The sequence below is a fragment of the Danio rerio genome, chromosome 22 (assembly GCF_049306965.1).
Source record: "Danio rerio strain Tuebingen ecotype United States chromosome 22, GRCz12tu, whole genome shotgun sequence".
NCBI classification, from domain to species: Eukaryota; Metazoa; Chordata; class Actinopteri; order Cypriniformes; family Danionidae; genus Danio; species Danio rerio.
This window is the reverse complement of record NC_133197.1, coordinates 2,288,509-2,310,116: the sequence shown is the minus strand read 5'-3', so window position 1 is coordinate 2,310,116 and position 21,608 is coordinate 2,288,509. Positions and strand designations below refer to the sequence as shown.

At 37.7% G+C, this 21,608-nt stretch overlaps 1 protein-coding gene across 1 annotated transcript; it reads right to left on the bottom strand.

Annotated features, from left to right (window-relative positions):
• Window positions 1-4,275: 4,275 nt before the first annotated feature.
• On the bottom strand, window positions 4,276-21,300 carry LOC101884504 (uncharacterized). The gene is made up of 9 exons (XM_073936760.1): window positions 21,251-21,300; window positions 20,635-20,744; window positions 19,018-20,322; window positions 16,281-16,356; window positions 15,495-15,604; window positions 13,207-14,047; window positions 8,330-8,376; window positions 6,125-6,129; window positions 4,276-5,829 (listed from the first exon to the last, which is right to left on the bottom strand). Exons 1-9 carry the CDS (start codon window positions 21,298-21,300, stop codon window positions 4,582-4,584), a joined length of 3,792 nt encoding a protein of 1,263 aa, XP_073792861.1. The 3' UTR covers window positions 4,276-4,581.
• Window positions 21,301-21,608: the final 308 nt, after the last annotated feature.

Here is a 21,608-nt window from a genome sequence, read left to right as displayed (position 1 = left end):
TCTTTTGCATTGTTTGCTGATTTATTCAACAAACCTAGCATAAACCGAGTGTTTAGTGCGAGTTGGTGTTACTTTGCCTTATGGTGAATGCAGTAAGTGACTAGCTATTATCAATAACGTGACCTGTTTAGCACAAATTTCAAAACATACAAAAACATAAAAAACTTAATCCTATGAAATGTTCTGCCTTTGTGCTTTGTTTTCTCGTTACTACACTCGTAGACAGCGCTTAAGTCGAGCATCTTCACGTAATATTACTGTCCTGACTAGTGCGGTTGAATGACATTTGTCCTGGGAGCACTGTACCAATGTGGCGGCGCTATTGACGCATGCTCAGGGTCCCTATGCGATATCTAGTGTATATATATCTATGTCACAAATTGAGGAGCGGGGAAAGGAGGCGGGGTGGAGCGACAACGCGGGGAATCCTTCACAAACTGAGGAGCTATCACAAACCGAAAGTGGCGAGAGCGTCAAAGAGGCCAGAAGTCATTCATTTTTTAACGAGAACCGGCGGCGAGAAACAGCGGCGCGTCTTCATTGGCCATGACGCGGTTCGGCGGCAAGCAATCAGAATGAAGTAGTCCACCGCCTGAGCGGAATTCAGAGAACACAGACCTGTAAACTTTGGTTCCGGCCACAGTTGTTCCCAAGAGTTTGATTATTGCGGTTCCTGGATTTTCAATTATTAAAAATCGCGACGACGTGGGGCCCCCTAATCACGCGGGGCCCCCCCGCGGTGCGTGCCCTGCGGGCCCGTCCGCTACGCCACTGTACAGCATGTCTGAGGCACATGGATGATGAGAAAATTGCTTGTATTGCTGAAAGATTTACAATCAAAATTTTAGTGTATTAAAGAAATGGGGGGACACAGTGAAAAGTTGCTGGAATTTGAGGCTACAAAGTTCTGAAAGTTGCAAGTACCTATAGATGTGTGATTTGGGAATGTCATATTTCTGTGCTAGATGTTCAAAAGAAGCAAGGTTTCCATCAATATAAAGATCAGACAGCGAAATCACGTCCTTCCTAGACCTTGTTTCAAACCAAGTGTGCCACACGCCTGCTTATGAGTAAAGGTCCCGGTTGTAGACTTTGTAGACCGGTACTTGCAACTTTCAGAACTTTGTAGCCTCAAATTCCAGCAACTTTTCACTGTGTCCCCCCATTTCTTTAATACACTAAAATTTTGATTGTAAATGATCTACAACCGGTATAGCCCAAATAAAAAAAATACACTTGCATTAAAATGTCCCGCAAGACGGTTTTGGTCAATTAAGGTTATCATGCTGATGTAGCTGCAGATCTTCATTTTTGTAAACAGTTTGTTTTTGGCCAGTAATTTAAAGCTATAAAAATAAGGCGTGTCACTGTCATTGATAGTTGTTGACAGTTTGTCATAGCAGTCCGTCAGAGCTTCAGGAGGAGATTGAAGGCTTATAATTACATTTCTGTGTTATTTTACCATGATAAAATGAGTTGTTCAACAGTAAACTATACTAACTTACATACATATAGGATCTGGTGGATCACTGTTTATTCAGCAAAATCAGGGTTGTATTTGTTTGCCGATACACGCCTAGCCATGACCGGGAAAATACAGGTGCGATTCAATTTTTTTAAAAAGGGGCTGATCCTAAACATGATAGATTGACCGCATCTCCAACAGGCATTTTTACTCTATAATGTTGATTTTATTGCCAGATATTTTGCTTAAGTAACTTTAACAATTTGGGAAAACTCAAAGGGGGTGTGACAAATATAATAACATATCGTCCGCATACAATGAAACCTTATGTTCCACTCCTGCCCGCTGAATGCCCAGAGCTAGAGCTTCCATCACAACTGCAAATAAGAGTGGGGACAAAGGGCAACCCTGTCTTGTTCAAATCAAGCAGATATACTAATGTTATTGCGTACAGCAGACAAATTTGCTAGTTTTTTTCTTGATTAGTTTTTAACCATACAGGCAAACAATCATGAATAAGCGCGTTTTTGTGTTTGGCTCAAATTAAAGAGTAATGAATGAACACAAACCTATTAGTTCTTCAGTCTCTTCCTGTTTAATTCTGCAGGGTTCTGGATCACTCATCTTCTCACTGTCCTTCAATAAACTCTGTCTTTGTCTTTCACTGATGGCGGCAGAGCTTCAGGAGAAGAAACAGAGAAATTTGAGTCATTTACACTGATTGAGGAAATAAATAGTATGTTATCTAGTTATATTCTATAGGAGACACAATATGTGACTAAATAATTTGCTCAATCAGCCGACACCAATAACATTAACTTAATGTGGCAATTGAACAATCTGAAGACATCAATATAATGAATGAGAGAAAAACAAGAAGTATGGACATGAAATAAGAGGATTTTGTTGATTCTGACAATATTAATGAGCATCAGAGGATCATGACTATCCAGTATAAATATATGCCAATAAAGTGATTACATTGCTAACAGCAGCACATTAATGTACAGAAACAAAAAACACAAACTATTACTTTTGTTTTCTGCATCATAGTTCACATATCTGCTGCAGAAGATTCCCATTACAGATCTTATTTAGCGAAATAATCACAAACGTTGAAACCTTACACAGTAAACAAACACATTCACTCATATTGTCCTCTCAGAGCTGCTCTCTGCCTGCTGTATTGTTCTGGTCAGCAGACACACAGATAGAGGTGAACTCATTGCAGAAACAAGTCGCAGATTGTCGCTTTAATAAACTGTAAAGTGTGTTTTATTGTTGTGTAAACACGAGAAAAAGCGTCAACGACTCACCTCAGCTCTGAAGACTCGACGCGGAATGAACGCGTCAGTGATGACGTCATCACGGCGGGGCGGGAACAACGGAGGACTTTTATTTTTAGTTTTTTAAATGACATAAAACTTTACAAATCACGCATAAACTGTGGAAGACTCAACGCAATAGTGTCATATTAGGTCCAAGTAATATATATGAAAAAAGATAAAGAGTTTAGATGTAAATAAAAACTCTAAACGCCATTTCATATTTTCTCCTAAAATCACAATTTTTTTTCTCCAACTGTAGTGTGTGGACTCTGTTATTTCACTTTTATAGTGACGAATAAGTTCTTTTCATTGCCTTTAATGTGAAACAACTGAACATAAATATAGGAGGCGGGGGAAAATGCTAATTTTAGGACATTTTACATGGCATTTAGGTTTTGCATCTGAACCCTTTATTTATATGTATATATATTTGGTATATTAGGCTTGTCACGATACTGGTATTCGGTCCATTTCCCACTAACTTTTGAGCTCTACTGAGCGTTTTCTAAACAGTGCATATTTGCCATTGTGTTCACATGCTCAACAGAAATGACTGTGATTGGCCGAGAAGGTCATCTGTTCACCGAACTCACCTCTGTTTACTGAGTATAATCCCAGATATAGGAACAATGGAGCGTTTCAAAGTCATGTCGATCAGCTGGTTTGTATATGAGCTGAAATATGAGCGATCCGCTGATGAATCACAGCTTTAAATATAGTAATGCTTTCCATAATTTAGAAAAATCACGCCCCTGTGCAGAATTAGCAGCAAATCAGTTACATTTCCGCATAAAACTTGTGTCCCGGATGAAAATGTTGCACACTTTTTATCAAATTCAGTCAACAATGGTCAATGCATGTGGTGTGGCTTTGCTCCACTTATCCAATGTGTCCATAGCTGCGTCCCAAATGGCACACTATACACTATGTACTTATGCACTTACACACTCAACAGGATAGTATATGTATGTAGTGTCGTCCCAAATGGCACACTAATGTTTTTTTACTAAGCGGAAATTCAAACCGTTTCCCTGATGACGTTTGCCAAATCAGTGAAATAAACGACCGAATTACCAAATAATACCTGCCGTGAGTATAACCGCATTCACCATTGGAAGGCGCTATAATCACTCTCGTAGGAGAATTTTGCTTTCACCATCCAAAACAAATGAAATAATCCAACATGTGCGCCCGATAGCTCCCCCCCTTCCGCTACGTAAGCAAACCTGCAGTCGTTGAGTGCGTGATTTTAGCGGCTGAATGAGTGCATCATCCGGGTAATTGAAGTGCACTTATTATTTTTTTAAGTTTTCAGTGTGAACACACTACTTATACTATTTATACTACAAAATGGCGTAGAATAGTGCATAAGTATGCAATTTGGGACGCAGCTCATATATCTGAAATATTCTGAAGCAGTTTTGTGCTGTCGCATGAGATTCCCACTTATTAAAGAAAAATAATAACACTAATGCACATCAGTAACTCGCCAGTATCTTTTATTAATGTCTGTTCCTGTAAGAAAACATCGTAAATAACTGGAAATCCGCCGACCGCAATAATCAAATCCTTGAGAACAACTGTGGTCAGAACCAAAGTTCACAGGGCTGTTCTCTGGACTCCTCTCAAGCGCTGGACTTTTGCATTTCAATTGGCTGACACCAAACCGCGTCATAGCTCATTACCATAAAGTTGACTTGACTTCAACTGTCCTCGACACACACTCTGGTTAAGATGCACCATGCTGCTCCTCACCGCCAGCTACTATTGAAAATGAATGACTTTTAGCTACTTTGACTCTCTCGCCGCTTTGAATGTGGGCACACAGTAAGGCTTCCCCTTTGTATAAACTCTAAGATGTTTCTTCAGATCTGAAGGCCTCAAAAACGTTTCACCGCACTGATCGCATTTGTGCGGTCTCTCTCCAGTGTGGATGCTCATGTGTCCTATATAGTGTGATAACTGAGTGAAACTCTTCCCACACTGAGAACATGTGAACGGTTTCTCTCCAGTGTGGATCCTCATGTGATTTACAAGGCTTGATGATTGTGTGAAACTCTTCCCACACTGAGTACACGTGTACGGTTTCTCTCCGGTGTGACTCCTCTCATGTACTTTCAGCTGTCCTAAAGTAGTAAATCTCTTGTTGCAGTGTGAACACACATGCGGTTTCTCTCCAGTGTGGATCTTCTGGTGCTTTTTCAAGTCTCCAGATGTAAAGAAATTCTTATTGCATGCAGAGCACGCAAACTCTCTCACACCAGTGTGGATCTTCTGATGGTCTTTAAAGTGTGACGATGTTGTGAAACTCTTTCCACACTCAGCGCATGAATAAAGCTTCTCATTTGTATGAAGTCTAAGATGGACCTTCAGATGTGAAGGCCTTGAAAATATTTTCCCGCACTGATCACATATGTGTGTTTTCTCTCCAGTGTGGATCCTTATGTGATTATTAAGGGATGATGATTGCCTGAAACTCCTCCCACACTGAGAACATGTGTATGGTTTCTCTCCAGTGTGAATCATCTCGTGTGTTTTCAATGTTTGTAACCTTCTGAATCTCTTGTCGCAGTGTGAACACTTGTACGGTCTCTCTCCGGTGTGAATCATCTGGTGCAGCTTTAGTTGTTCAGCTCTAAAGAAACTCTTCTTACATTCAAAGCAGACAAACTCTTTCACGCCAGTGTGGACCTTAACATGTTTTCTTAAATTCGACTGCGGTCTAAAACTGATTCCAAACTCAGCACTTGAATAAGGCTTCTCTTTAGTATGATCTCTAAGATGTTTCTTCAGATCTGAAGAAATCAAAAATGTTTTGCTGCACTGATCACATTTGTGTGTTTTCTCTCCACTGTGGATCCTCTCATAAATATTCAGGTTTTCTGAACAATTGAAGCTCGTGTGGATCATCATGTGATGCTTGAGATTGTATTGATGGCTGAAACTCTTTTCACATTGAGTGCAGGCGAAACCTTTCACGGCTGTTCTTTCCATTAAAAAAAAAATCTTCAGTTTTGACATGATGTTTCTCCTCATCTTCACTCAGTTCTTCACTCTCCTCCACCTTCACATCTGAAAATGAATAAGTAACATTTTAATCTGCTAGTGTTTTTTTTTTTTACAATTTTTTTTATTTGTTTTCCAAGTTGTACAGAGCAAACAAAACGCCAGAACTAGGAACAATATATAATCAAATGTCCATAGAGAAAATAAAATACATGACATGAAAATATGACACAAGTTCCTTTTTTCTCAGACTGTCATGTTGTGCGTGTCCATTTCCAACACAAGAGTTAAAAAAGGTTGCCAGACCTTTGATAGTATGCCTTACTGGCCCTGTTTTAGAAAGGAGGTTTAGTGAAAACTCAAGAGTATTTTAACCCTGAATTGAGATAAACTCTGGGTTTTCCATTTTAAAATGGCAGGTTTGTCAAACTCGAGAGAGCAGGGTAAGTCAAGCCTGTTTAAGAAAGAGAGGTAACTTTTACTAGGGGTCAGTTACTGAGGTAACTTACTCTGTGAACCTAACCTAGTCAGGAGCAGGTTTTATTCTCTTAACTCAGAGTTTCTGTCGGTCTCCTCCCCTTTTTTAAAGATGAAGCGCTATTTCTCGCCTTAGCCTTACGTTTCCACCTACCTATTTTAATAATCATGTAGAGATGCGTATAAAAACAATTAATGAAAACGCCATGATGCACATAACTTTGAAAACACGGGTAAAAATGTATGCGCATAAATGAGAAGGATAAACTTTTATTCGTTAAGAAAAGATGCGCATCAACTGTGATGGAAACTATTTTACAGAACAAATTCCAGTATGCGCTTTAAAAAAAGGTCATATGATTTTGTTAAAGGAGATCATGTGACGATTAAAATGTGTGTGAATGGACAAATCAGCAGGCTGAGCACACTGTAAACCATCTGAAATGATGTTTTGATCATTCTAAAACGCATTGACCGGTTCAGTATTAGTGTTATTATATTTTTAATGACCTCCAGAGCTGTCAAGAGCATCTATGTTCTGGGTCTGATGCCTTCAAACACCATCACATGTTCATTGTGTGTCAGCATTTGTCCTCTGAGTTAAAATTCATTTATTAAATAAAGAAATGATTCACGCAGCTTCTACCGCAGTAAATTCTGTTTTTACTGTTGATATTTGGCGCCCGTTTATCAGCAAGTGATGATTTTCTTTCTCTTTCAATCAGTGGATGGAAACGCTGCTTTATTCGCACATCTCTTATGCGATCTGGCGGAAAGTTATGAGGTCACAAATTTGGTCGAATGTTAAGGCAATGGGACTTTTTCAAATTTTCCGGGTCAGTTTTCAGAAAACTGTAAGTCGGATCAGTTGGAAAAGATATAGCAAGTTAATTCAGTATAGTTTGGAGGTTTGGAGTTACTTTGGTGGTTGTAGTTTGAACAGTCTAGGAGGAGATGCGTTCTAAAAATAGTCCCAGAAGACGGAAGAGTAATAAGTTTATGTAGTATAACAGTATGTTGACATTCTCAAGCCACCATAATGAATCTTTAAGAGTGAAATAATGCCTCATCTGATTCCAGATTTTAATTGAATATATAACAACTGGATTGGAAGTCAGACTATAGATAGGCTGTGCGAATGCTAGTCTAGACCACAAAAAGGCTTCTATAGAGGTGGGATCAACTGAAGACCGCTCAGGAATCGCCCGTGAAGGATCAGTGGTGTCATTGCTCATCCAATATAGCAATGCTCTTATACTGACTATAACATTTGGATGTGCCATTCGTCCCTTTGCGCGAGGTCTCTGCAGCATACTTGATTCTTATCTGAGGTGTTTTTTTTTATTCCAGATAAAGGCTGATATCTGATTATTTAAATTAAGGAAGAACGATTTTGTAAGAAAAGAAGGAAGATATTGAAAGATATGCAACAATTTGGCAGCTCATTCATCTGTACCGTACTAATTCTACCGCCCAATGACAAAGGCAGGTGTCCCATCGCTCAAAATCTTGCTTCAGATTGGATAATAAAAGCTGATAATTGGACACATATAAATCTTTATAGGCATTTCAATTTCTAAAGGCTAATTTTAAAAGGGGCTGATAGATTGACCGCATCTCCAACAAGCATTAATTCACTATAATGTTGATTTTATAGCCAGAAAGTTTACCAAAGTAACTTTAACAATTTGGGAAAACTTGAAAGGGGGTGTGACAAATATAATAACATCTCGTCCGCATAAAATGAAACCTTATGTTCCACTCCAGCCCAGAGCTTCCATCACAACTGCAAGTAAAAGTGGGGACAAAGGGCAACCCTGTCTTGTGCCACAATGAAGTCCACAATAAGTGGATATATTTTTGTTAGTGCGTACAGCAGCCAAATTTGCTAGTTTTTTCATGAATAGTTTTTAACCGTACAGGCAAACAATCATGAATAAAAGCGTTTGTGTGTTTGGCTCAAATTGTAATAAATGTAATAAACACAAACCTATTAGTTCTTCAGTCTCTTCCTGTTTAATTCTGCAGGGTTCTGGATCACTCATCTTCTCACTGTCCTTCAATAAACTCTGTCTTGGTCTTTCACTGATGGCAGCAGAGCTTCAGGAGAACAAACAGAGAAATCTGATTCATTTACACTGATTGAGGAAATAAATAGTATGATGTTAAATCTTATAGGAGACATAATATATGAGCAGTTAATTTGCAATGAGCTGATGCTAATAAAATTAATCTAATGTGGGAATATCATAGACCTGAAGACATCAGTATAATGAATAAGAGAAAAAAAAACAATTGACATGAAATAAAGAGGAGTTTGTTAATTCTGATAATATTGATGAGCTTCAGACAAAAAATATGACAGCATTTATATGAAGATCTTGTTTAAATTTCATCCAATAAAGTGATTAGATTACTAACAGCAGCACATTATAATACAGAAACTGTAAAATCCCAAATAAGATTTAGAAAACAGAGAGCTCCAAAAACTACTCCCTTCACAGATCTTATTTAGCGACATAATCACAAATGAGGGTAAACTCACACTGTAAACAAGCACATTCACTCATATTGTCCTCTCAGAGCTCCTCTCCGCCTGCTGTATTGTTTTGGTCAGCAGACACACAGATAGAGGTGAACTCACTGCAGAAACTAGTCGCAGATTGTCGCTTTAATAAACTGTAAAGTGTGTTTTATTGTTGTGTAAACACGAGAAAAAGCGTCAACGACTCACCTCAGCTCTGAAGACTCGACGCTGGATGAACAAGTCAGCGCTTACGTCATCACGGTGGGGCGGGAACAACGGCGGACTTTTATTTTTATTTTTAAAAATGACATAAAACTTTACAAATCACGCATAAACTGTGGAAGACTAAACGCAATAATGTCATATTCGATTCATATATATATATATATATATATATATATATATATATATATATATATATATATATATATATATACACACACACACACACACACGCACTGCCAATTATTCTTACATCTTCAAGCTTAAGATATATGGAACAGGTAAGGGCTTAAAGGGTACAATTGGGCCTAAATGACCTACAAATGAGGTAAAAATTTAATCTCAACGTTGCTAAAATCTGATAAGAACTTAAGATGGTGCTTGTAAACAGTCACTGTCATCTTTTACCCATCTGTCCAATCAGCGGAGAAGAGGCGGGACCAATACACAGACCAAACAGTAAATATTACTGGTTAGTCACTACATTTCTATAGTCACTGATATTTTATTCAAAATGAGACACTGGTAATATGTTACTGTCATGGATTACACATCATAATTTAATCATCTGTTGTTTATTACGAGAGATTTCTTTTTCCATTTATGAAGCATACTGGCGTTAAACCAATGAATAATCCTACAACAAAAAATACAAACGCAGCCCAAGCCAGAATTACAAGCTTACATAAAATCCCAGTAACGAGCCAAAAGTCACGCACAATAATCAATAAAACAATAAAAAAGCAAAAGATACATATTGAGATGCGGCTTAAGAAGCTTCTTAAAGCAATCAATAGAAACTGCATTGCTGATAATTGTGGGTAATGCTATAAATAATTTAGAAAATGTGTGCAGCATTATCAGCAAATCAGTTAGATTCCCGCATAAAGCGTGCTTTCTAGTAGTGATGTGACGTTGTGCGCCGAGGCTTCGAAGCATGTATCAAAAAAACGATACATCTCGCAGTGAAGCAGTGTACCGGAGCTTGATTCGTTTTGCCATCATCACGTGATCAGTGACGTCCGAAGCTTCATTTTCGCCTTTACCCACGTGACTGCTTCGAATTTTGATTCAAAGGTTTAAACACCCTCATAGTAAAGTGTATAGCGAGAGAATCTGCGTCTATTACATACATTTGTTTCAAAGCACTGCACCAGTCCCACACACCAGTAATTAAACTAAACTACAATAGTATTTTTAGTAAAAAGGTTTTGAACAATACTAAAGTGTATTAGCGTATTTTTTATGACTATCTTTAAAGAAAATCAACGCATATCGTAGTGTGTGTTTAACAGTACCTTGGATTTTACCACAGTCATCAGTTGTGTAATGTAATACATCTTGTGTAAAAACTACAGTAATTGAGTAATTTGTTTATATTGCTGTTGTTGTATTACTACATGAATGAGTTGGTCAGTTGTGAACATTTGACATTATGGCAACACAGTGCTTTCCCACACTTTCACCAGAAGAGGTCCTCATCGAGCTCTGATTTAGAAAGCTTCGAGTAACGAACCTTTTTCCGATACAATTGAAACGCTTCGCTGGTTCAGAAAGCTTCATTTCACCATCACTACTTTCTAGCATGAAAAAATTGAGCACTTCTGATAAGATTCATTTAACAATGGAAGATCGAGCTGCATGTGGTGTGGCTTTGCTCCACTCACCCAATATGTGTCCAGATATCTGAAATATTCTGAAGCAGTTTTGTGCTGTCGCATGAGATTCCCGCTTTATTAAAGAAAAATAATAACACTAATGCACATCAGTAACTCGCCAGTATCTTTTATTAATGTCTGTTCCTGTAAGAAAACATCATAAATAACTGGAAATCCAGCGAATGCAATAATCAAATCCCTGAGAACAGCTGCGGTCAGAACCAAAGTTCACAGGGCTGTTCTCTGGACTCCTCTCAAGCGCTGGACTTCTACGTTTCGATTGCTTGCCACTGAACAGCGTCATAGCTCATAACCATGAAGTTGACTTGACTTCAACTGTCCTCGACGCCCACACTGGCGAAGATGCACCATGCTGCTGGTCACCGCCGGCTAGGGCTGCTCGATTATGGGAAAAATCATAATCGCGATTATTTTGGTCATAATTGAAATCACGATTATTCAAAACGATTATCAGTTGAAGTTAAAATTATTCGTCCTCCTGTGAATTTATTTTTTATATATAAATATTTCCCAAATGATGTTTAACAGAGGAATTTCTTTACAGTATTTCCTATAATATTTTTTTCTTCTGGAGAAAGGCTTATTTGTTTTATTTCAGCTAGATTAAAAGCAGGTTTGAATATTTTGAAACCTATTTTAATAGCTCGATATTATTAGCCCCTTTAAGAAATATATGTTTTATTGTCTGCAGAAGAAACTACTGTTATACAATGACTTGTCTATTTACCCTGAAGGATTCGGATTTCTGCTTTCCAATCCGTCTCATCATGGACCACCGTTTATCCTTTTCATCATCCTGTTTCTCAGTATTTAACTGTGAATTGATTTTAACTAATGAATAAGTTAAAACTGCTTACTGCAAGAATGTTCTGTGTCCTTGTTTCTCTTTTTGCCTGTCTATTTTAACTTTGTTTTCAGGAGACACACAAACCAGGTCATAGGTCATGGAGACCTCTCTCTCTCTCTCTCTCTCTCTCTCTCTCTCTCTCCATCTGTTCTTATGACTGGAGGTCCAATACAGAGGAGAAGAAGACACCTGTTTTATTGTCCTGATATATTGCCTATAATATTATAGCTGTTTGATTGATCTGTTTATGAGTATAATACATTTTTAATGTAATTCCTTTTTGTGTGGAGACAGACTGTGTGTAGCCAAGATATTGCAGCAGACTGTTGATGGAAACAGTCTTGAACCAGCCTGATAACACAGCTGAACGTACAAGAAACATCCTTGAGTCTTTAACACAGATGGTCGTTTGTGTCTATTGTGTTCCTGGTTTAGCTTTTTACAGGTCGGAGATCAGCTCCTAATAACTTAAGGCGACCTCACCTCCGGGCATCAGGTCGCCATCCATATCTGGAGACAGATACAATGCTTTCTTTGACGCACACATTAAGGCCGTCCATATCTGGAAGTAGATACTATGTTTCTTTGACGCATGTATTTAGAATTGTCTATTTCTGTTGTAACCAATGAGAACTGTTTACCTGGATCCCACCCTTTCTGGACTTGTGTAAAGAGTATAATTGTTCGATTGTTGAAACTGTAAGCAGAGCGCCCTAGGAACTCATTGAGAGTGTTGAAGCTGGCTTCTGCGAATTAAACTGCAAACTATCTTCAGTAAACTTGATTTATTTATTTAAATCTCTGACTCCGGCTCTTCTTCATCTACCAGACTGCTCATTCTTTGGGTTAAACTGTAAACTATCCCTACAACCCTAATTAAGCCTTTGAATGTCACTTTAAGCTGAATACTAGTATCTTGAAAAATGTCTAGTAAAATGTAATGTGCTGTCATCATAGCAAAGATAAAATAAATCATAAATTAGAAATGAGTTATCAAATCTGTTGTTTAAACTGCGCTTTAAGCAACTTCACTGTATTTTTGATTTTATTATTGATCAATATTAAAAACAGTCGGCAGCAGCAGGAATACCGCACGCTGTCACTTTAAGAATCGTGCGGCTCTGATATGGTTTCTCTTTCACGCGTCTTTTGATTCTCAACTTGTTTGTTTATTACACAAATAAGGGTTAATATGAATAATCACTAAACACCGCGCTTTGACACAAATGTGCATGTATTTGACCATTAAAGCGCTCATATTAAGATCGTGTTAGATGTGTGTGTGCTCTGCTATCCGAGGCTAAGCGCGGCGCACGTGGAAACACACACATGCTACCTGTCCGAGGCTAAGCGCGGTGCACACACACAACAGCACCTGCTCTTTTGCGCTTTTAAAAACATGAATGATGCACATCTCGTGCTGCAAAAGTTACAGTACAGCACATGCTTTCAGTCATTTTCACGTGGAACTGAGCTTTGCAGAGGCAAAGAGCTTTCACAGGTGTACAACTGGAAAGGGGGCGGTACGTGATGGAATAATCGTTTATCCCGATTAATGGTTTTTCATAATCGTTACAAGCCAAAATCGAAAACGGATTTTCGATTAATTGCACAGCCCTACCGCCAGCTACTATTAAAATTGAATGACCTACAGCTACTTTGATGTTGTCGCCGCTTTCGATGTGGGCACACAGTAAGGCTTCTCCTTTGTATGAACTCTAAGATGTTTCTTCAGATCTGAAGGCCTCAAAAATGTCTTACTGCACTGATCACATTTGTGCGGTCTCTCTCCAGTGTGGATCCTCATGTGATCTGTATGGTGCGATAACTGAGTGAAATTCTTCCCACACTGAGTACATGTGAACGGTCTCTCTCCAGTGTGGATCCTCATGTGATTTATAAGGTTTGATAACTGTGCGAAATTCCTCCCACACTGAGTACACGTGTACGGTTTCTCTCCAGTGTGAGTCCTCTCATGTACTTTCAGCTGTGCTGAATGAGTAAATCTCTTGTTGCAGTGCGAACACACGTACGGTTTCTCTCCAGTGTGGATCTTCTGGTGCTTTTTCAAGTCTCCAGATGTAAAGAAAGTCTTATTGCATGTCAAACACTCAAACTCTCTCACACCAGTGTGGATCTTCTGATGGTCTTTAAAATGTGACGGTGTTGTGAAACTCTTTCCACACTGATCACATTTGTGTGTATTCTCCCCCGTGTGGATCCTCTCATGATTATTCAGGTTTCCTGAACAATTGAAGCTCTTCTCGCAATATGAACACTTGTAAGGTTTCTCTCCAGTGTGGATCATCATGTGACGCCTGAGATTGTATTCATGGCTGAAACTCTTTCCACACTGAGTGCAGGTGAAACATTTCACGGCTGTTCTTCTCATTAAAAAACCTTCTTCAGTCTTTGTCTGAGCTTCGATTTCAGTTTTGACATGATGTTTCTCCTCATCTTCACTCAGTTCTTCACTCTCCTCCTTCACCTTCACATCTGAAAATGAGTAAGTCACATGTTAATCTGCTAGTGTTTTACAGCATGCGCCACTCTTGAATAGTTTCTAACCATACTGAAGGATTCGGATTTCTGCTTTCCAATCCGTCTCATCATGGACCAACGTTTATCCTTTCCATCATCCTGTTTGTCAGTATTTAACTGTGAATTGATTTGAATTAATGAGTAAGTTAACACATTGCTTAATATAAGAATGTTCAGTGCATTTGCCTGTCTCTTTATACCTATTTTCAGAAGCCACCCAACTAGGACAGAGGTCATGGAGATCTTGAGTGGAACTGAGGACTGGAAGCAACTGTTTCTATTGTTATTTCTAGTAGTTATTACTATCTAAAATATCTAAAGTGATTTTGCTATTTTTACGGTTAAATCTATTAAAGTGATTCTTCTTTTATTCAAGATAGACTTTGTGTAGTAAGAATATAACTGCCTGAATGTAGATTATACTGGTTTTAAACCAGTTTTGATAAAGACGGCTGAGAGTACACTCAGCCTTGGATAAGAAACAGATTATACTTAAAGTGTGTGTGTTCTATTTGATTGTTGATCCATTTCACAGGTCTGGAGTCAGCTCTAATCAGTCTAAGGGATGTCTGACGTTTATGCTTAAGATATTGTTCAGAATATACGCACGAACCCCACAAGATAATTTCCCAGTCTATCTGTGTTTTAACCAATCAGGTTAGAACACCTGTATGTATGACGCAGTTAATGACGTTATGTGTGAGTATAATTATTATTGATTGGTGATTGTAAGCAAAGCGGCCTAGGAACTCATTGCGAGTGTTGAAGCTGGCTTCTGCGGATAAAACTGCAAACTATCTTCAGTAAACTTGATTTATTTATTTAAATCTCTGACTCCGGCTCTTCTTCATCTACCAGACTGCTCATTCTTTGGGTTAAACTGTAAACTACCCTACAGTACAGGCAGTGTTGAGGAGTAACTAGTTACATGTAAGGCAGGGCAAGTTTATTTATATAGCACATTTCATACACAGTGGCAATTCAATGTGCTTTACATAAGCAAGAATAAAAGAGACAAGTATACGAAAAATAAAAACAAACAATAAAAATGACTAAAATGTGTTAAAACAGGTTATAAAACATTGAAAAAGAAGAGAAAAACATTAGTGCGATCTGTGGGACGTAACCAGAGGTGGGTTTAAACGAATTACATTTACTTCAGTAAAATTATTGGGTAACGTGTACTTTTAAATATGTGTACTTTTACTCTTAATCAAGTAAATCATTAGTAATTCTTATAATAATAATTCTTTACATTCATACAGCGCTTTTCTGGGCACTGTAAATAACTTTACATCCACCACCACCAGTGTGCAGCATCCATCTGGATGATGCGACGGCAGCCATTTTGCGACAAACTGCACACCACAGTCAAATTGAAGAGTGATGAATAAACACAAACCTATTAGTTCTTCAGTCTCTTCCTGTTTAATTCTGCAGGGTTCTGGATCACTCATCTTCTCACTGTCCTTCAATAAACTCTGTCTTTGTCTTTCACTGATGGCGGCAGAGCTTCAGGAGAACAAACAGAGAAATCTGATTCATTTACACTGATGGAGGAAATAAATAGTATGTTATCTAGTTATATTCTATAGGAGACACAATATGTGACTAAATAATTTGCTCAGTGAGCTGACAGCAATAACATTAACTTAATGTGGCAATTTATAGATCTGAAGACAGCAGTATAATGAATGAGAAAAACAAGAACTACTGACATGAAATAAAGAGGATTTTGTTAATACTGATAATATTGATTAGCCTCAGACTAAATACAATATAAGATCGCATTTATATAAATATCAAGTTTAAATATCAATTAATAAAGTTATAAGATGACTAGCAGCAGCACATTAATGTACAGAAACAAAAACATTTAGAAAACAGAGCTCCACAAACTATTACTTTTGTTTTCTGCATCATAGTTCACATATCTGCTGCAGAAAATTCCCTTCACAGATCATATTTATCGAAATAATCACAAATGAGGGAAAACTCACACTGTAAACAAACATTGAGCTCATATTGTCCTCTCAGAGCTTCTCTCTGCCTGCTGTGTTGTTTTGGTCAGCAGACACACAGATAGAGGTGAACTCAATGCAGAAACTAGTCGCAGATTGTCGCTTTAATAAACTGTAAAGTGTGTTTTATTGTTGTGTAAACACGAGAAAAAGCGTCAACGACTCACCTCAGCTCTGAAGACTCGACGCTGAATGAACGCGTCAGTGTTGACGTCATCACGGCGAAGCGGGAGCAACGGCGGCCTTTTGTTTTTATTTTTAAAAATGACATAAATCTTTACAAATCACGCATAAACTGTGGAGGACTCAACGCAATATTGTCATGTTAGATTCAAGTAATAAATATATGAAAAAAGAAACATTTAAAGTGTTACAAAAATCTGATATAACAAAGAAAGTAAGTATATATATATATATATATATATATATATATATATATATATATATATATATATATATACACACAGTTGAAGTCAGAATTATTAGCCCCTTTTATTTTTTCCCCTAATTTCTGTTTAACGGAGAGCAGACTTTTTTAAACAAATATCTATATAATAGTTTTAATTTCTCATCCCTAATAGCTGATTTATTTTATCTTTGTAATGATGACAGTAAATAATGCTGTAAAAGACATTTAAAGGCTTAACTAGGTTAATTAGGTGAACTAGGCAGGTTAGGGTAATTAGGCAAGTTATTGTATAACAATGGTTTGTTTTGTAGACTGTTAGAAAAAAAATCTGCTTAAAGGGACTAAAAATTTTGACCTTAAAATGGTGTTTAAAAAAATAAAACTGCTTTTATTCTAGTCAAAATAAAACAAATAAGATTTTCTCCAAAAGAAAAAATATTATCAGACATACTGTGAAAATTTCCTTGCTTTGTTAAACATCATTTGGGAAATATTTAAAAAAGAAGAAAAAAATCTTTAAAATACTTTATTTAACTGTATACACACAAATATAATTTATGTGATCGTGTATATATATATATATATATATATATATATATATATATATATATATATATATATATATATATATATATATATAAACAGTATAGATTGGTAACAAATTCCAGAATCGTGATGACCCTAACACACACACATACATCACATACATACATGATCTTTTAATTTTGTAATTTTCATTTTAAATGGCATCCGGAAAGTATTAAAGTATTTTCTAAAAACAATAAACAACAGGGCAGTTTTTAAATATCTCCATTTATCTAGTAAGTATTCGGCTAAAAAAAATTATATTATTAACTCAAATTATGATAAAAACAGCATTTTTTGGCAATTGCATACATCTTATGAAAGAGAAAGTGAAACCATCAGCAACCTCCACAACAAATACACCTAAATTCAGAATGCTTGTGATTGACTTTGTACAAAATTATCTTTCCCTGAACTACAAAAGTAAACAAAAGAAAAATGTAAGAAATAATAGCTTGAAGCAAATGAAAAAATAAACTCAACAACAAAATGAGAAGCGCAGTTTGTGAGCTCTGTGGATGCAGCATATTTAATCAGCAGAGAAGGGGCGGTACAAATACACAGACCAAAAAGTAGTCACCATATTTTTATATGCGCTAATATTTTGTTCAAAATGAGATACTGGTAACATGCTACTGTCATGGATTACACATCATAATTAAATCACCTGTTGTTAATTAACGGGCAGTCCTCTGTCCTTCATATCTGAAGTCGGCTCCTCTGCCATCTGATACAGTCGTGTCCCATCCTCATAAAACACCTGAAGTTTAGCTGGTGAAGGGACCTGGAAGCGTATGTGCTGCTGTTTTAATACTCGTTTCGCCTCAGTATCTTTCGTGCATTTCTGCAGAACCGTTAGAGAGTAATCTTGATCAAAGTATATCGCCACCTTTTTTTTTCCCCAGGCTTTGCGTAGAATCTCCACTTTAATTTGTAGCGGTGGAATTAGATTATTTCTCCTCTTTTACCTGTTGGTTTTAGGGCGAGCACTGGATGAGCTCTCTCAATATCAAGTTCTGTAGTCGGCGTAATCTTCAGCACATCAGGTAGAAACTTCTCTATAAACTGTGTCATCGATGCCCCCTCGGGACATTGTAGATCTTTATATTTCCCCGTCGTGACCTCCCTTCTTGGTCGAGCAGTTTAAGGTCTTGTTGTCTCATCACTTTTATCATTTAGCTCATCACCTGGTCTATGTTTTGAACGCGGTCTAATGCTTTTCCAATTGGCGTTATCGCCTCTGCTATCTTTTGATTAAAGCTGCGGTCACACTAGATATGAGCTTGTGTAATTCTGTCGTACGCCATTGCGAAAAGCGGCGGGATTAAACAAGATGATTAGACATTTAAAAAAGTGAGCGATTGCTCCATACTTTACATTTCTGTCCAGAGAGGTCATGTTTTGACCCTCGATTGGTCTCACACAGTCAAATGATGCGATTTTGGAGGTCAGAGTTCACCAAGCTTGAACTTTGCAACATATTGAACTGCGAAAACCTGACGGACGACCTTGCGTTTCAGTCTGACGCATTCACGCGTGTATCAAGGGAAGTTTATCTCTCTTTCAGATAGATGACGTCACCGGAACCTTCGCTACGCCATTTTTTACTTGGCGAAGTTTATTTGAAAAACTAATTAAGGAGCATGTTATGATTGATCACAGCTGGTCCTGCATTAACTAACGCATGATCCACCAATCAGATGATTCCTAACTCACTAGAAATAACCAGAGTTTCTTACTTTAGTTATCTTCACCTTGAAGAATCCCCCCTTCCACCACTATCTTTGTTCATTAGGGTGGACGATCAAGCAAAACTCTTCCAACACCGAGTGTGTGTACGGTTTCTCTCCAGTGTGGGTCTTCTGATATACTTTAAAATGGAATTGTTGAGTAAACCTCTTTGCACACTCATGAATAAGGCTTCTCCTTTGTGTGAACTCTAAGATGTTTCTTCAGATCTGCAGGCCTCAAAAATGTTTTCCCGCACTGATCACATTTGTGTGTTTTCTCTCCAGTGTGGATCCTCATGTGATCTATAAGGTTTGATAATTGTGCGAAATTCCTCCCACACTGAGAACAAACGAACGGTTTCTCTCCAGTGTGTGTCCTTGTGTGATCTGTAAGGTGTGATAATTGTGTGAAACTCTTCCCACACTGAGTACACGTGTACGGTTTCTCTCCAGTGTGAATCCTCACATGTACTTTCAGCTGTCCTGAATTAGTAAATCTCTTGTTGCAGTGTGAACACGCATGCGGTTTCTCTCCAGTGTGGATCTTCTGGTGCTTCTTCAAGTCTCCAGATGTAAAAAAATTCTTCTTACATGTAAAGCACACAAACTCTCTCACACCAGCGTGGATCTTCTGATGGTCTTTAAAACGTGACGATGTTGTGAAACTCTTTCCACACTCAGCGCATGAATAAAGCTTCCCATTTGTATGAAGTCTAAGATGTTTCTCCAGATTTGAAGGCCTTAAAAATATTTTCCCGCACTGATCGCATATGTGTGTTTTCTCTCCAGTGTGGATCTTTATGTGTTTATAAAAGGATGATGATTGCCTGAAACTCTTCCCACACTGAGTACATGTGAAGGGTTTCTCTCCAGTGTGAGTCCTCTCATGTGTTTTCATTGTTTGTAACCATCTGAATGTCTTGTCGCAGTGTGAACACTTGTACGGTTTCTCTCCAGTGTGAATCCTCTGGTGCAGCTTCAGTTGTTCAGCTCTAAAGAAACTCTTCTCACACTCAAAGCAGACAAACTCTTTCACGCCAGTGTGGATCTTCTGATGTGCTTTAAAATGTGCTTGTGTTGTAAAACTCTTTCCACACTCTGCACATGAGTAAGGCTTCTCCTTTGTATGAACTTCAAGATGTCTCATCAGATCTGAAGAACTCAAAAATGTTTTGCCGCATTGATCACATCTGTGCGTTTTCTCTCCAGTGTGGATCCTCTCATGATTATTCAGGCTTCCTGAACAATTGAAACTCTGGTTGCAGTAGGAACACTTGTAAGGTTTCTCTCCAGTGTGGATCTTCATGTGACGCTTGAGATTGTATTCGTGGCTGTAACTCTTTCCACACTGAGTGCAGGTGAAACATTTCATGGCTGTTCTTTCCATTGCATCTTCAGTAATTATGTGAGCTTTGATTTCAGTTTTGACATGATGTTTCTCCTCATCTTCACTCAGTTCTTCGCTCTCCTCCTTCACCATCACATCTGAAAATGAATAAGTCACATGTTAATCTGCTAGTGTTTTACACTCTTGAATAGTTTCTAACCATACAGGCAAACAATCATGAATAAAATGTCAATAAAGCGTGTCATTATAATTTTGATGTTTAATGTTACTTGGTTAAAATCATAATGTTTGAGATGTAAAGTTAATTTAGGCAGGTCTCTATTCTGATCATAACAAGTCTTAAGATAAAATTAATATGAAAAAAGTGCTAAAACTGATGAAGTGCTTAAATATTATTAACCACACTGTTCTTCAGCCTCATTATTGAAGAGTAATGAATAAACACAAACCTATTAGTTCTTCAGTCTCTTCCTGTTTAATTCTGAAGGGTTCTGGATCACTCATCTTCTCACTGTCCTTCAATAAACTCTGTCTTTGTCTTTCACTGATGGCAGGAGAGCTTCAGGAGAACAGAGAAATCTGATTCATATACACTGACTGAGGAAATAAATAGTATGATGTTATATAGGAGACTCTTTATATGATTAAGTAATTTGCTCGGTAAACTGAAGCCAATATAATTAACTTATGAGTGAGAGAAAAACAAGAACTACTGACATGAAATAAAGAGGATTGTGTTAATTTTGATAATACTGATGAGTATTTAAATAAATATTTCTTTTACATATCGACCAATAAATTAGATTGCTAGCATTAGCACAGCACTGCTATTAAAGTTCATATATCTGCCGCAGAAGATTCCCATTATTCCCTCACACAGTAAACAAACACATTCACTCATATTGTCCTCGCAGAGCTCCTCTCTGCCTGCTGTATTGTTTTGGTCAGCAGACACACTGATAGAGGTGAACTCAATGCAGAAACTAGTCGCAGATTGTCGCTTTAATAAACTGTAAAGTGTGTTTTATTGTTGTGTAAACACGAGAAAAAGCGTCAACGACTCACCTCAGCTCTGAAGACTCGGCGCTGAATGAACGCGTCAGCGCTGACGTCATCACGGCGGGGCGGGAACAACGGCGGACTTTTGTTTTGATTTATAAGAATGGCAAAACTTTAGACAGAGAGGGAGAGCATTTAGATTTTATTGCCATTTCAGCTTCTCTGGCTGTCATGGCAAAAAGGAGACCAAGTTTTGGCAAGTCTTTACATATTACGCATAAACTGTGGAAGACTCAATGCAATGGTGATATATATATATATATATATATATATATATATATATATATATATATATATATACAGTTGAAACCAGAAGTTTACATGCACTCTAAAACAAGGATGATAACCTTTTTTTTAAATGTCT

Coding starts and splice junctions, on each gene's coding strand:
- LOC101884504 (XM_073936760.1), bottom strand. CDS start 21,300: ATGACGTCAGCGCTGACGCGTTCATTCAGCGCCGAGTCTTCAGAGCTG. Junction 20,745..21,250: donor GCCGAGTCTTCAGAGCTGAG/GTGAGTCGTTGA, acceptor GTTCTCCTGAAG/CTCTCCTGCCATCAGTGAAA. Junction 15,605..16,280: donor GTCGAGTCTTCAGAGCTGAG/GTGAGTCGTTGA, acceptor GTTCTCCTGAAG/CTCTGCCGCCATCAGTGAAA.